This window comes from Mesoplodon bidens (assembly GCF_964165515.1).
Source record: "Mesoplodon bidens genome assembly, chromosome: 10".
Classification (NCBI taxonomy): Eukaryota; Metazoa; Chordata; class Mammalia; order Artiodactyla; family Ziphiidae; genus Mesoplodon; species Mesoplodon bidens.
The window spans coordinates 56,258-70,436 of NC_138172.1; the positions used below are offsets into that span (position 1 = coordinate 56,258).

General features: G+C 54.5%; 1 protein-coding gene across 2 annotated transcripts in view; it reads right to left on the reverse strand.

Annotated features, from left to right (window-relative positions):
- Positions 1-317: 317 nt before the first annotated feature.
- Positions 318-14,179, reverse strand: part of CFAP100 (cilia and flagella associated protein 100) — a 33,209-nt gene continuing 19,347 nt past the window's right edge. For both annotated transcript variants that reach the window (XM_081245545.1, XM_081245546.1), the window contains 8 exons: positions 14,018-14,050; positions 13,815-13,941; positions 11,802-11,850; positions 11,573-11,724; positions 3,646-3,781; positions 2,318-2,523; positions 1,286-1,379; positions 318-571 (listed from right to left, as the gene is read on the reverse strand). In XM_081245545.1, coding sequence (XP_081101671.1) covers positions 458-571; positions 1,286-1,379; positions 2,318-2,523; positions 3,646-3,781; positions 11,573-11,724; positions 11,802-11,850; positions 13,815-13,941; positions 14,018-14,050 — 911 coding nt within the window. In that variant the 3' untranslated portion in view covers positions 318-457. The remainder of the gene's footprint in view (positions 572-1,285; positions 1,380-2,317; positions 2,524-3,645; positions 3,782-11,572; positions 11,725-11,801; positions 11,851-13,814; positions 13,942-14,017; positions 14,051-14,179) is intronic.

The window sequence follows — 14,179 nt, forward strand, 5'->3', positions numbered from 1 at the left end:
TCAAGGTGGAACTGGGGTTGATCTCACATCTCATCTCAGCTAGTTCTGGGGTTGATCCCACCCCTCCCCCCACTGTGGAGCTGGGTTTTATCCGACACCTCACCTCAGGGTGGAACCGGGTTGGATCCTACACCTCGTCTCAGGATGGAGCTGGGGTTGTTCCCAAGCCTCACCTTAGGAAGGAACTCTCTGTCTCAGCAGCTCATTGAATTGACACGCAAAATGGGCTCCTCTCTCATTATTTGCTGATTTAAATGACGAATGACGGGAGACTGACATTTTGCTATAGCGTCTGCCTCCTGAAACAGGCCTTGAGGTACCAGAGCGACATAGCTTTTATTTCACGTGAGACTGAAGGGACAGCGTGGGAGCGAGGGGCACGGCGCCAGCGCTGGCGTGTCCTGGGGTGTCAGCCCCGCCGCCTCTGCTTCTCCTTAGGCAGCAGGTGGCCCGTGGGCTACGTGAAGAAGAACAGCTGTTCCACCTTGTCCTTGTCCACCACCTCGTGCGTGGGCTCCTCCTTGCTCTTCAGGTCGGGCGGCCGCGAGCGGCACACCAGCCTCCTGCCCGTCTGTGGGGACAGGCACGCCGTGAGCCTGCGCCCTGCCCCGAGCGCGCCAGGAGCCCAGGGCCCATGCCAGCCTCTCTGGTCACTCGTGGCCACTCGTGGTCAGCGGGCGGGCCGGGGCCACTGTGAGCGCTAGTGGGGAGGAAGTCTAACCAGCCTGGACCGGGCCTGCCCCCCGGGATGAGCCGGGGGTGGGGAGAGAGGGGGGAAACCTGGAAACTCAGGGGAAACGCCAGGCTGAAGGGCCCGTGTCTCCTGCCGCGAGGATTACGGGAGACCCCGCAGTGTCCTCATTTGTCCTTGGGGCCGTGTTGAGGCTCAGGCCTGCTTTAGGGACCACGCATCCTGACACCGGGGCCGGAGGCCAGAGGCCACTCCAGCCCATTTGCTGTGGTGGAGGACGCAGCTGTGGCCTGCGGTCTGGCTGGAACGTAGGTGGGACCCCGGGATGGGGGCTGAGCTGTGGGCACCAGCGCTCTGGGCGGAGGGCCCACAGCCGGGCAGGGCTGGGAGGGCACCCGGAGGAAGCAGGTCCTGAGGGGCAGGTGGGGCAGGGGGCCTGGAACGGGAAAACTTGCTCCACCCTGACCCCGCTCTGCTGGCCCATCTCCCCCCGAGGACCTCAGCAAGAGCATCTGCAAAAGGGGGCGAGCCGGGGGGGCTGCAGGCCATCACCCCTCCTGGGCCCCGGCACCTCCCCAGGGCCGCCTTGCCCACCTTCTTCTTGACCTCGGCCAGGGCCCGCGCCTGGGCCCGCTGCACACGTTCCTCCTGCAGCTGCTTCTGCAGCTTTAGCGTCTCTTCCCGGAGTCTGGGGGGCAGGAAGAGAGGGGTTCATGACTAGAGGCCCAGGGAAAGCTACCGAGTCACCAGCTCCCTCCCACACGGCCCTCAGGCCACAGCCCTCCCTCTTCTGAGAAAACTGTCCACTCCTCCCCACCTCCCTGCCAGGGGGCAGGGCCTGGCTTCTGACCCTTGCTCCTTGCGGGTCACGGCTCTGGGTTCATCCCCCCGGGACACCCGACTTCCTAGGTCCTCATCCCTGGTCACTGATGCACTCCCCGATCACCACCCTGGAAGGCCCAGGCCCCAGCAAGCTCTAGAATCCCGTGTCGTCCTCTATACTGTGGCCGTCAAACCTTTGTCCAGTGCCTGCTCCAGCAGGGCCCAGGGGCACACAGGAAGAGCCCTTCTGCATATGGCAGAGACATGGCTGCTTGCAGGTGACTGTGTCTCGGGGCTCTACTAGGATCGAATGAACCAGGTGGCCAGGGACTGACCTGCACCCCACTGGGCCTGTGGGGAGCTCCACGGGCCTCCCTTCGGAGCCGGGCCTCCCCTGCTGACCTCGGCTCCCCTCAGCTGCTCCCGAGCCGGCCCCTTCCCCCTCCACCGCCCCCCACCCCGGGCACTGGCAGTGCCGCTCCCCTCCCGCTTCAGTCCAGCCAGCACAGTGTCTGTCACCGTCTCTTGTCCCTGGAGGCGAGGCCGGCTGGCCGCACCCTCACTTTGGCTCCCAGGCCCCCTGACGCCACCACACGCCCCACTCCCAAACAGGGACCTTCTCCATCGGGCTGAGCGTGCCGCCCCGTCTGGCGCCCCTCCCTCGGCTGCAGTACCGGGTCCTGCCCCGGGTTCGGGGGCTCCGCAGGCAGGGCCGCAGCCGACCTCTGTGCTCAGGGCCAGCCCAGAGCCAGGGCAGGCGTGTGAGGCTCCCTCACGCCCCGGGCACGGCCGGCGGGGCCTCACCTCACACGGCGCTCCTTCTCCTTGGCTTTCTCCACCTGCTCGATTCTCGCCTGGGGCACCTGCTCCAGGGTGTCGAGCAGCTCGTTCAGCTGGTGCTCGATAGCAGCCAGCATCTGCACAGCGCCCGGGATGGACTCCTGCTGGCTGCCAACACAGTGCCGGTACACGTCCAGCACCTTGCGGTTCAGACTCTCCAGCAGCTTGTCCTGCGAGGCGGGAGGCCCCCTCTAGTGTGGCCACGCGGGCCTGCGCCGGCCCCGTGCCACAGCCTGCCAGACCTCTCACTGCGGTTTGCTTGACCTCCCAGGGCCCTGCCCGGCAGGCAGTGGGGCTCGGGAAGTGGGGGGGACCACAACTGGATGCCCGGACTTCTCTTGGCCAGAGTGCCTGATCCCTTGGCCCTCTTGTGGTCAGCCAGATCCCGAGTCCTGGCACCTACTGGGGCTCATGCCTGGGCCTCGGGGTGCCCACTGGGGCCCAGCCCCCTACTCCAGGAGCCCTCCTTGTTCTGCCCCCGCGCTGACCGCAGCTCCCCCCAGGACCACGTTCTGTGACCCGCTTTCTGTGTAGCCCTGGGCAGGTGGACTCCCCTCTCTCAGCCTGTCCTGGCATTCAGAAAACTCAACACCCCTGTCCCACGGGGTGGTTACAAGAGGAACAGCAGGCACAGGCCAGCACAGGGCACAGCCAGCGCCCACTAGTCTGCAGGAGGCGCGGACACCTGGCCTGCTCTCCGGGCATCCCATGTACCTGGCCCGGTGCCTGGCGCACAGTAGGCATTCAACAGGAATTTGAATGAACTAGGAAGCCAGGTCCACACCCTGGGCCCCGGGCATGCTCTCAGGAGGGGTGTGCCCAGTCCCAGTCCCAGGACACATCCCTGGCCTCTGTGCCCTCAGAATTCTCTCACCCTCCCAGCCTGGCTGGGGATGTGCCTGCCTTCCTCCTGGCAGGGTCACTTCCAGACACACTGTGTGTGTTTAAGAAGCTGATGTAGTCATTGAAGGAAACAAGGGATAGAGGAGGTGTGTCAGGGAGCTGCCTGTCCACGGGGTGTGAATACATGGCTGGCTCCAGTTTGAGGCCAACGGCCTTGTCTAGTGGTGCCTCTGGGTCAGGCCCAGAGCCTGGACGGTGGCAAGGGGCCATGGCAGCCCCAGAGCACCACGTCCCGGGGGCTTCGCTCTCCCACCATCCGAGCGCTGGGCACTGGGCCCCGTCCCAGCAGGTGCCCGTGAATGCCCCCACCCTCCCACCCTGGCCTGTGGCCACATGCCCTCTGCCCACCACCGCCCACGGGCAGCCACCTGTCCATCCAGAGGCCCTACCTCCTGATGACCCTTGTACTGGCCAAAATGGAAGATGCGGACTTTGAGCTCCAGCTCCGCGGCTGTCTCCTCCTCCCTGGTGATGGATGTCATCAGCGTGTTGATCCACTGCTTCAGCTGGCTGACCTCCCGCTCCCTGGATGGGGGACCAGCACCTGTCTGAGCCTGCTGGCCTCTGCCACATGCTGAGGGCTGGGTGAGGCCCAGGGTCAGAGGCGCTGGTGAGATGCAGGAGGAAAATGTCAGATCTTTAACAATTCACACACACAAAAAAACGAAAACAAAAACCAGCCTTACTGAGGTATATAATTCACCATAAAATTCTTTTCAAGTGTACAATTCAGTTGTTTTTAGTAGAGCTGCAAAGGTGCACAACCATCACCATAATCTAATTTTAGAACATTTTCAGCACCTCGAGAGAAACCCAGGCGGTCACTCCCACCCTTCCGTCTCCCCTACTTTGTCTCCTGGATATCTCATTAACATGGAGCCACACGACATTTGTCCATTTGTGTCTGGCTCTTTCATTCAGCATAATGTTTTCAGGTCTGTCCATATTGTAGCACGTATCAGAGCTTCATTCCTTTCTGTGACCCTGTGGTCCATTCATGACTGCAAGAGTGAATCATGTGCAGAAAGCACACTTTGCTGATGGGTTCACTCACCACTGGACGTCTGAGTAGTTTCCACCTTTTGGCTCTTGGGAATAATGCTGCTATGGACATGGACAGGACAGGGCTTTGTGAGGACATGTTTTCAATTCTCTTAGGAATAGGATAGCAACAATCAACTTTTACATGATATAATATATTGAAAAATTTTTAAATCTTTCACAATCATGGCAGACACTGACCATTGTATGTTGGGGTTTCTGGAGCAGGAATCCTGGCTCTTAGGGTTGTCATGGGGCCATCCTGCATGGGCGGCTGCATGCAAGTCCTGGCCAGAGTGAGCAGGACACTGGCCCCTCAGCCAGCAGTGCCGGGCGGCCTAGAGGTGTCCCTCACCCCTACGGTGATTTTGTGCCTCTGCCCATTGGTTGATGGAACCTACTGACATTTTCTCGTTTATAGGCCAAGTGCCATGGGCTGCTGCTCCTTTGCCCACTGGGAGCCACCGGTCTGTCACATGCACCGCCACAGGGTTACGGGCTTCAGCCTGCCGGTGCCCCCAAAGGCTGCAGCCCCATGGCTGTGGGGCTGAGGCCAGAAGCCTGAGCATGAGGGATCTTGACCTGGTCTGGCCAGCTCTCCTGGGCTCTCAGAGGCGGATGGCCTGAGAGGCCACATGCAGCTCACACATAACCTTCCCCCAGGCCCCTGTGGGGTGCACGCAGGTTGCCCAGGACAATAACAGAGGCTGGAACCCCTCCAACCCTGAGTGCCCACCACAAGGGCGGGTACATTTGGGGTCAGTGATACATCTCCTAAGGGTACATGATTGCACTCGGTTCTAGCCTGTTTTGTAAAGCTTCCTCTACATCCAGTGCCTGGACCCACAAGTGACCCTGCAGCCGGCACCTCTGTTACATGGACCAGGTTGGGGGCTGGGGGGTAATTTTGTTGCTCTATTTCTTCTCCAGGTAATTGGGATAAAATGGTACCTTTTCCCCACTAAGTTCTCTTTAAATGTAAATTGTTGGGTCACAGGCTTTTCTCTTCCACCAGATCCCACTGGTAAAGGAGAAAAGACTCAGGAAATGCAGGGCGTGAGGGACACACTGCTCAGTGTCGGTCCTTTCAGACCAGCGTGCACATCACCAGCACATCTGTTAGAAACGCAGGGTCCAGGCCGCACCCAGGACCTGCCCAACTAGACACTTCACTTAACAAGATCCCCGGGAACCCTCCTACAGTGTGGGAGGGAATGCAGGCTGCTGCAGCCACTGTGGAGAACAGTGTGGAGGATCCTCAGAAAGCTAAAAATAGAGCCACCATGTGATCCAGCAAACCCACTCCTGGGCATATATCCAGACAGAAGTCTAATCCAAAGAGATACATGCACCCCATGTTCATAGCAGCACTACTCACAATAGCCAAGACATGGAAACAACCTAAGTGTCCACTGGAATGGATAAAGAAAATGTGTTGCATATATACAATAGAGTACTACTTGGCCATAAAAAAGAATGTAATAGGACTTCCCTGGCGGTCCAGTGGTTAAGACTCCGTGCTTCCAATGCAGGGGGCACGGGTTCAATCCCTGGTCGGGGAACTAAGATCCCACGTGGCACAGGGTGCGGCCAAAAAGTAAAAAAAAAAAAAAAAAAAAAAGAATAAAATAATGCCATTTGCAGCAACATGGATGCAACTAGAGATTATCCTACAAAGTGAAGTAACTCAGAAAGAGAAAGACAAATATATGACATCATTTATATGTGCAATCTAAAATATGACACAAATGATCCTATCTACGAAACAGAAACAGACTCACAGACAGAGATAAAAGACTAGTGGCTGTCAAGGGGGAGGAGGTTGAGGGAGGGATGGGGTGGGAGTTCGGGGTTAGCAGATCTAAGCTATTATATATAGAATGGATAAACAACAAGGTCCTGCTGTAGAGCACAGGGAACTATGTTCAGTATTCTGGATAAACCATCATGGAAAGAAATATTTTTTAAAAATATATATATATATATATATGTTTGTGTGGCAGAATCACTTTGCTGTGAAGCAGAAATTAACACAACATTGTAAATCAACTATACTTCAATTTAAAAAAATACTAAAATTAAAAAAAAAAAGCAAGATCCCTCAGGGAATCCAATGCACAGCATCTGAGGAGCATTTTGCCACCGGAAAAGTGATCACACAGGGAGGGAACCTATGGCTTGAAAGGGACTTAAAGATACAACTGATTGCAGAGTATTGATCTTATCTGGATTCTAATTCAAATTAATGATTGAAAAACTCCATTTATGGATTTTAAATATTCAATATTAAGGATTTCTTTTTTTAATGCTATGATGGTATTGTGGTGAATTTAAAGAGCCCTCATCTTTTTAGAAATATCTACTGAAATAGTTAAAGATTAAATGATACACTGCTTGGAATTTCCTTCAAAATAATATGGGAGGGACTTCCCTGGTGGTGCAGTAGTTAAGAATCTGCCTGCCAATGCAGGGGACATGGGTTTGAGCCCTGGTCTGGGAAGATCCCACATGCCACGGAGCAACTAAGCCCATGCACCACAACTACTGTGCCTGCGCTCTAGAGCCTGCAAGCCACAACTACTGAGCCCGCATGCCACAACTACTGAAGCCCACGCGCCTAGAGCCCATGCTCCGCAACAAGAGAAGCCACCCCAATGAGAAGCCCATGCACCACAACAAAGAGTAACCCCTGCTCACTGCAACTAGAGAAAGCCTGCACGCAGTAACAAAGACCTAATATAGCCAAGAATAAACATATAAATAAATAAATTTATAAAAATAATATGGGACATAGGGAAGTGGGTGGAGTCTAGATGAAGGGAGATTGGCTACAAGTCGATTACTGGTGAAGCTGCTGATGGGATCCTGGAGACATTATACCATCCTCTCTACTTTTGAAGATTTTTTTTTGACGTGGACCATTTTTAAAGTCTTTATTGAATTCGTTAAAATATTGCTTCTGTTTTACATTTTGGTTTTTTGGCTCTGAGGCATGTGGGATCTTAATTCCCTGACCAGGGATCGAACCCGCACCTCCTGCACTGGAAGGTGAAGTCTCAACCACTGGACCTCCAGGGAAGTCCCACCTCTCTACTTTTGTATATGTTTATGTGTTTGAAATTTTCTTAGAGCCACTGGGCTGAACTGGAGAAGTTATAATAGGTTTTTTAGACAGTAACAAGAAAGAGAATCCCTTCATAAATACCTGGGGACATATACTCAGAAAGTTTACTGAACTGGTATTAAAGAGACAGAGAGAGAGAGAGAGAGAGAGAGAAAAGCAAGCACAACCACATGTGAATAAAGGTCATTCAAAGACCACGCAAAAGAGGAGTTGTTACCATTGTCCTGCAGAAATAGCAGCAAAAAGAACAAAAATAACATACTTTGAAGTAGGGGAAGATGGTAGGGTAGGAAGCCCCAGGAGTCTACCTCCCCATCCAGACCACTGTTGCACTAGCAGAACTGTGATGGAGCTTTTCTGTAACTCTGGAGTCTGCTGAGGCTTGCAGTTTCTCGGGGAAGACTCTGATGTAAAACTGTGTTCATTTCTGTCCATTTCAGCACTGAGCACAGTAACAGCTACCTATCCCCCACCTCCATCCCTGTGGCAGCATCCGTGCAGGTGTTCCTGGACCATCTTGCACACAGCTCGCAGGAACCAGGGTGGGCAAAAAAGACCCTGCCCTCCAAATATGAGGATCTGTGCTTTGATCACTGATTGCTGCTTCTGATCCCCTCTGGTTGACGTGACTTCCAGGGCACTGAAAGGACTGGAGCTCTCCCCGCACCCACTTCATTTTTTGCTCCTTTCCCCTTTCGAGAGCCAGACATTAAAGGACAAAGACGTTAAAAAGCAACTGAATATATGGGAGGAAAATTAGAAAGGGCCACACAAGACAAGGGAAAGTCTCAGAAAAGACCTGAGACCTTAAGTTTACACCTCAGGCTGATTCTCAGCACAAAGATAGTGTACAACAATCAAGAAAAACAAAACTGGCTTCCCTGGTGGTGCAGTGGTTGAGAGTACGCCTGCCGATGCAGGGGACATGGGTTCGTGTCCCGGTCCGGGAGGATCCCACATGCCGTGGAGCGGCTGGGCCCGTGAGCCATGGCTGCTGACCCTGCGCGTCCGGAGCCTGTGCTCCGCAACGGGAGAGGCCACAACAGTGAGAGGCCCACGTACCGGAAAAAAAAAAAAAAAACAATAAACAATGGCAACAATAAACAGAAAACTCTGGGGAAGAGACAGAATGTGATTTCCAGAGTTAACACATTATTAGACTCAAATATTCAGGGTTTACCAAAAATTCACAAGGCACACATAGAAATGAGAAAGTATGGCCCATTTACAGGAAAAACAAGCAAACTGTTCCTTAAAAAAACATGATGGCAGGTATACTACCAAGACTTTTAAAAAACTGTGTTAAAAGATGCTCAAAGAACTCAAAGAAGATGTGGAGAAAGTCAAGAAAATGATGTGTGAACAAAATGGAAATATCCACAAAGAAGTAGAAAACAAGAAATCAGAAAAGAAAACCTGGAGCTAAAAAACACAATAATTGAAATAAGTAATTCTCTAGAGGGATCCAAAGGCAAATTTGAGGAGGGAGAAAAAACACTCAGTGATCTTGAAAAGAGGACAATGGAAACTATGGAGGCTGAGAAACAGAAAGGAAAAGACTGAAGAAAAGCAAACAAAGCCTAAGGAACCTGCAGGACAACATCAAGAGGACCAATATACGCATCGTGGGGGTCACAGAAAGAGAAGAGAGAGAAAGAGGCAGAGAATGTATCTGAAGAAATAATGGCTGAAAAGTTTCCAAACTGGATGAATAGAAACATCCAAGAAACTCAAGGAACTCCCAAGTATGAGGAAGTCAAAGAGACCTACAGTGAGACACATTATAACAAACTATCACAGGATAATCAAAAGCCAAAGAATCTTGAAAGCAGCAAGAGAGAAGCAAATCACCACATACAAAGGATCTTCAATGAGATTTTCAGCACACTTCTCATTAGAAACTGTGGAGGCCAGAAGACAGAAGGCCAATATATTCAAAGTGTTCAAAGGAAAAAAAAAAGTCAACCAGGAATCCTACATCTGACAAAAGGGTCCTTTAAAAGTGGAGAAAATCAAGACATTCCCAGATGAACAAAAGCTGTGGGACTTGGTGACCACTAGAGCTGTCCTGCAAGAAATGCCCAGAGGAGTCCTGCCAGGTGAAATGAAAGGTTACTGATAGTAACTTGAAGCCACATGGAGAAATAAAAATCTCAATAAAGGTAAATACATGAACAAGTACAAAAGCCAGTATTACGGTAACAGAGGCTTGTAACTGTACTTTCTGTTATTTATATGATTTATAAGACTAATACATTTCAAGAAGAAAAAAACAGTAGTGTAAAAACTAATATTACTGAAACTTGTTAGTTTGTAACTCCAAATCTTGTTTTCTACATAATTTAAGAGACTAATGCATTTAAAGAATTATTAGTTTATGTTTTGGGGCACACAATGTATGAAGAAATCAGCAACCAAAAGGGGTAGGGACGGAGCTGTAAAGGAGTAGTTTTTGTATGTTATTCAAGTTAAGCTGATATAGATTCAAATTTGAGTGTTATTTATAACTTTAGGTTAGTAAGTGTAATCCCCATGGCACAAAGAAAAGAGCTAAAAAACATACACAAAAGGAAATGAGAAAGGAATGTAAATATTTCACTACAAAAAAACATCAGCTAAACACAAAAGATGACAGTAATGCAGGAAATGAGAGATTTAAAAAAAAGAGCTATAAAGCTTGATATAGCGTGATGACAGAAGTCAGTCCCTCCATATGAGTAATTTCTTTAAATGTAAATGGATTAAACTGTCTAATCAGAAGACAGAGATTGGTAGAATGGGTAAAATCACATGACCCAGCTAGACGCTGCCTATCAGAGACTCGCGATGCAAAGATACAAGCAGGTCGAAAGTCAAAGGATGAAAAAGGTATTCCATGCAAATATAACCAAAAGATAGCAGGAGTGGCCATATTAATATCAGACAGACTTTAAATCAGAAAAGGTTACAAGAGGGAGGAGAAAGCCAAGGAGCCAGCATGCGACTCAAGGAGGTGTTCGCCCTCAGGGTCGCACGTGACTCCTCACGTGCAGTGGTGCCCTTGACAGAGAATATATGATGCCCTGTCTGCTCGTCCTGCAACCTTACGCGCCCAATGTACAGGGGCGACTGGTGATCTTGGGGATGGCTCAGCTGGCTGAAGACCAGCTACCGGACGGCCCCTCCAGGATTCTGCTGTGAGGCATGTGGTGCATGTGTATGTCCTCTACCAGGTTCTTGGAGGCTGGGAGGCCGTGTGCCTCTCCCCAGATCATCTCTCTTTGTATCTCTGCCACTTCCCAGGTTCCAGGAAACAGTCTTTCCTGAGAGCTTATGTTTCTGTATTATTCTGGAGACTCTCAGTAGGAAATTCTCCAAGGCAGGATTCAGGCCAGCAAGACACGAGCACTGAAGAACACGGTTCCCCTGGGACGTCACAGCCTTGGCCCGGCTCCCACCCCAGGGTTTTTACATGTGCTTTCCCTTTGCATGCAGCCCTCTTCCCCCAAGATCTCCATGTGGCTTCCCATTGCTCAGGGATTGCCTGGCTTAAAGGACACCTTCCCCTGGAAGCCTCCCCTACCCTCTCCCACCTGCTGCGACCCTCCACTTCGGCCTCCTTCTTAGGTCACTCTTTCCTCCCTCCTAGCATGTGTTACTGCCTCCAAGTCCAATCTGCGAGCCTCTCAGTCTGCTCCCATGGGCTGTCAGCCCACGAGGCGGGGCCTTCCCTTATCCCTGGAGAGCCTAGACCCCAGCCTGATCCAGAACAGGTGCTTACTCACTGTCTGGGAATAAACGGATGACTCCTGGCTCCCAGCAGGCCTCACACGGTGCCCCAGCCTGGCCCTGCCCAGCCTAGTTCTGGGGGTCCTAGTGTCAGCAATAAGCCCCTGCGCGAGACGGCCCTGGAGATTTCCCCCTCTGGATACAGGCTGCTCCAGGGTAGGGAGGGGCCTGACCTGCTCCCAACGCCAGCCCCCTGCCCAAGAAGACACACCCTCTCCCCAGAGTCAGGCCTGAAGTCTTCAAATGGAGTTTTCCAGACAACTGAAGCCATGCACAGGGTGCGGAGTGCACAGCCCAGCTCCCAGTTGCTGTGGGAGGTCCCAGGAGAAAACCCAGTGAGAGAGCCCTCTCACTGCCCGGGCGCCCGGCGGCGTGAGACCTACATGCGGATCTGGGTGTTTTTCTGGGTGAAGCTCAGCTCCTCCAAGGCCTCCTCCATCTCCTGGGTGTTCTGGACCAGTGAGAGGTTCTGCTCTTCCAGCTCCTCGAAGACATCCAGGAGCTGCTGGGGCTCCGTGAAGTACAGCTGCAGCTCCTGGAACCAGAGCCACATGGAGCTGCTGGACGGCGCGGGCCCGGCTCCTGCGGCCCCCGCCCAGAGCCAACACTGACCTCCCCATCGCTGTCTGGGTCCTCCTGCACGGGGAGGGTCGAACTGGCCCTGCGGAGACACGGGGTCGGGGAGGCCTGAGGGCGTGACGCCCGCTGTCGCCCGCCCCTCGCCCCCTCCTCTGTCCCTCAAGTTGCCGAGGCGATGGCGCCGGGCTCCTCTCGGCCCCCAGCTGTCACACGGCAGCCAGGGGGAGAGTGTCAGCACCCAACTAGCTCCTCCCATTCCGGTCAGACTACAGCTCGCATCCTCGGGGGCCTGTGGGCCCCGGTCCCGAGGCGGCTCTGCTTCTGCCCCTCCGGCTCCTTCCCGCGCTCCGGGCGCTTGGCAGCTGTGCACCTGCGGCTCCACGTTCACCGTGCGCCTTTTCTGCCCACCTCCTCCGTCAGATTCGGCCGTGGCACGTGTCCGTGCTGCTCCCACGCACATCTGTTGTGACACGCGTGCCACGGGGCAGGGACCGTGCTGGGCGGGCCCGGGGCCACAGGAAAGGCTGCTTGGGCCGCGACACGGCAGGGGGCCCTGGACCGACCTCAAACCTGCTTCCGTCGCCCCTCCCGGCTTGCTCCAGCCTCCACCCTACACAGACACGCAGGTTCTGCCGGCCCCAGGGCTGGCGAGGGCGGCTTGCAGCCGGGGCGAGCTGGGCCGAGGCCTGAAAGATGACAGCGCAGGGCCCACGCCGACAGCTAACACACTCCCAGGCCTGGGCCCCACCCCGTATGCACGTTGATGCCCATGCGGCAAATGAGAAACATGCTGCTCAGAAAGCCACTCACCGGCTGAGGTCGCCGCCAGGACACTCCTGGCCCAGAAGGTGCCCGGCTAAGAACCCTCCTTCCAGGAGGACAGAGCCTGGGGCTGGGCCGGACTTGAGCCCCCACTTGCCCTCCCGGCCGAGTGCCTCGTGCAGCCCACAACCTGCCCACACGTGCTCAGTGGCCCCGGTCACATGGCTAGTAGAGGGCGGGGCCCAGACCTCTGTTCTCAGGCTCTGTCCCAACAGGAGCCTGCTGCTGGGAGCTCCAGGGCTGAGGGCAACCTGGGGCGAGGAAGCACACACATGTAACCTCTCCAGCTGGAAACAGCACCCCCGACAGGGGTTCCAGGGACCAGAGTTAAGCTGTTGCGTGTGTCTGGCTTGTGCACTTGGTGATATGTCCATAACACTACAGTATCAGAGAAGAAAGTAACAGAAGACCTAAGTGCGATCACGGCAGTGCTTGGCTGAAACTTCCTGGCCTCTGCAGCCCTGGCCCCGAGGGCACGTGCTGGCAGCAGAGCCAGGGCTCCAGTCCCCTCCCCGCCGTGTGGGCAGCCCTGCAGGAGGGGCCGGGGTTTGGGGTGGCTGGGCTGCAGGAGCGAGGGGACACGGAGAAGGGAGTGGGGCAGGACGTCTGTCCCGTTGTCACCTGTCACAGCTGGAGAACAGCGGGCGTGGAGGGGGGTGGAGGGGCACTGCAGGAAGAGACCCAGGAGAGCCCAGGGGGGCTTGGGGGTCCCAGAGGTGGGTGTCGGAGGGACCACGGGGCAAGTCACCGGGTCTGGATCTGTTTGATTTGTTTGTCCCTTACCGTATTTTTTAAACGACTTAAAAGTAACTGTCACAATTAAAATTGGGGACTTCTATATGAAAAGCCAGACTTCCTGATTCTCTTGAAAGGCTCGGGGGCTCTGCCAGCCGGCAGCCAGCACTCCTGCCACAGAGGGCATGGGCACGTGAGTCCTGTCCCAGGCGCCCACCTGGCTGCTCCATCTGTGTACCTTTGACGGCCCCACCAGCGCCCAACTGGGCCACCCCAGCTCAAGTTCACCAAAACAGACAAAAAGAACACTTTGCTTGGGAAACATCTTGTTTTTCAGGCTTAAGTCTGACTCCAGACTGTCCAGGCTAGAAACAGCCCCTCCACACCCTCTCCCCACCAGCCGGGGTGCCTCTGGCCAGAGCCACTGGGGGATGCTCCGCAGCAGGCCAGTCACCTCCGTCGCCTCCCCCCCCCGCCAAGCCCACTCACCTTCTGGGGTCCAGCCTGTCAGGCACACTGGGCTGGGTGCCCGCCTGGCGGTTGACAGTGCGGGACGGGACCTGCCTTAGCTGCGTCACCTGCAGGAGCTTGGTGGGCTTCTTTGGGCCCTGTTTCTCTGGAGGAAGCAGAGGAGGGCTGTCCATCTGCCCCAGGCCAGAGCAGGGCCCCTGCAGCCTGGGGCAGCCACATACCTCTGAGGCCCTTCTGGCCCTTGATCTCTGGTCCTACAGGAAGCAACGGAGAAGTCTCAGATGGCTCAGGGGCACAGAGTTCCCCAGGACCCTCCCCGAGGTCCCCCTCAGCGGCAGGAGGAAGGGTTGCTTTGAGAGCCCGCAATTCTCCCAGGAGCGTGT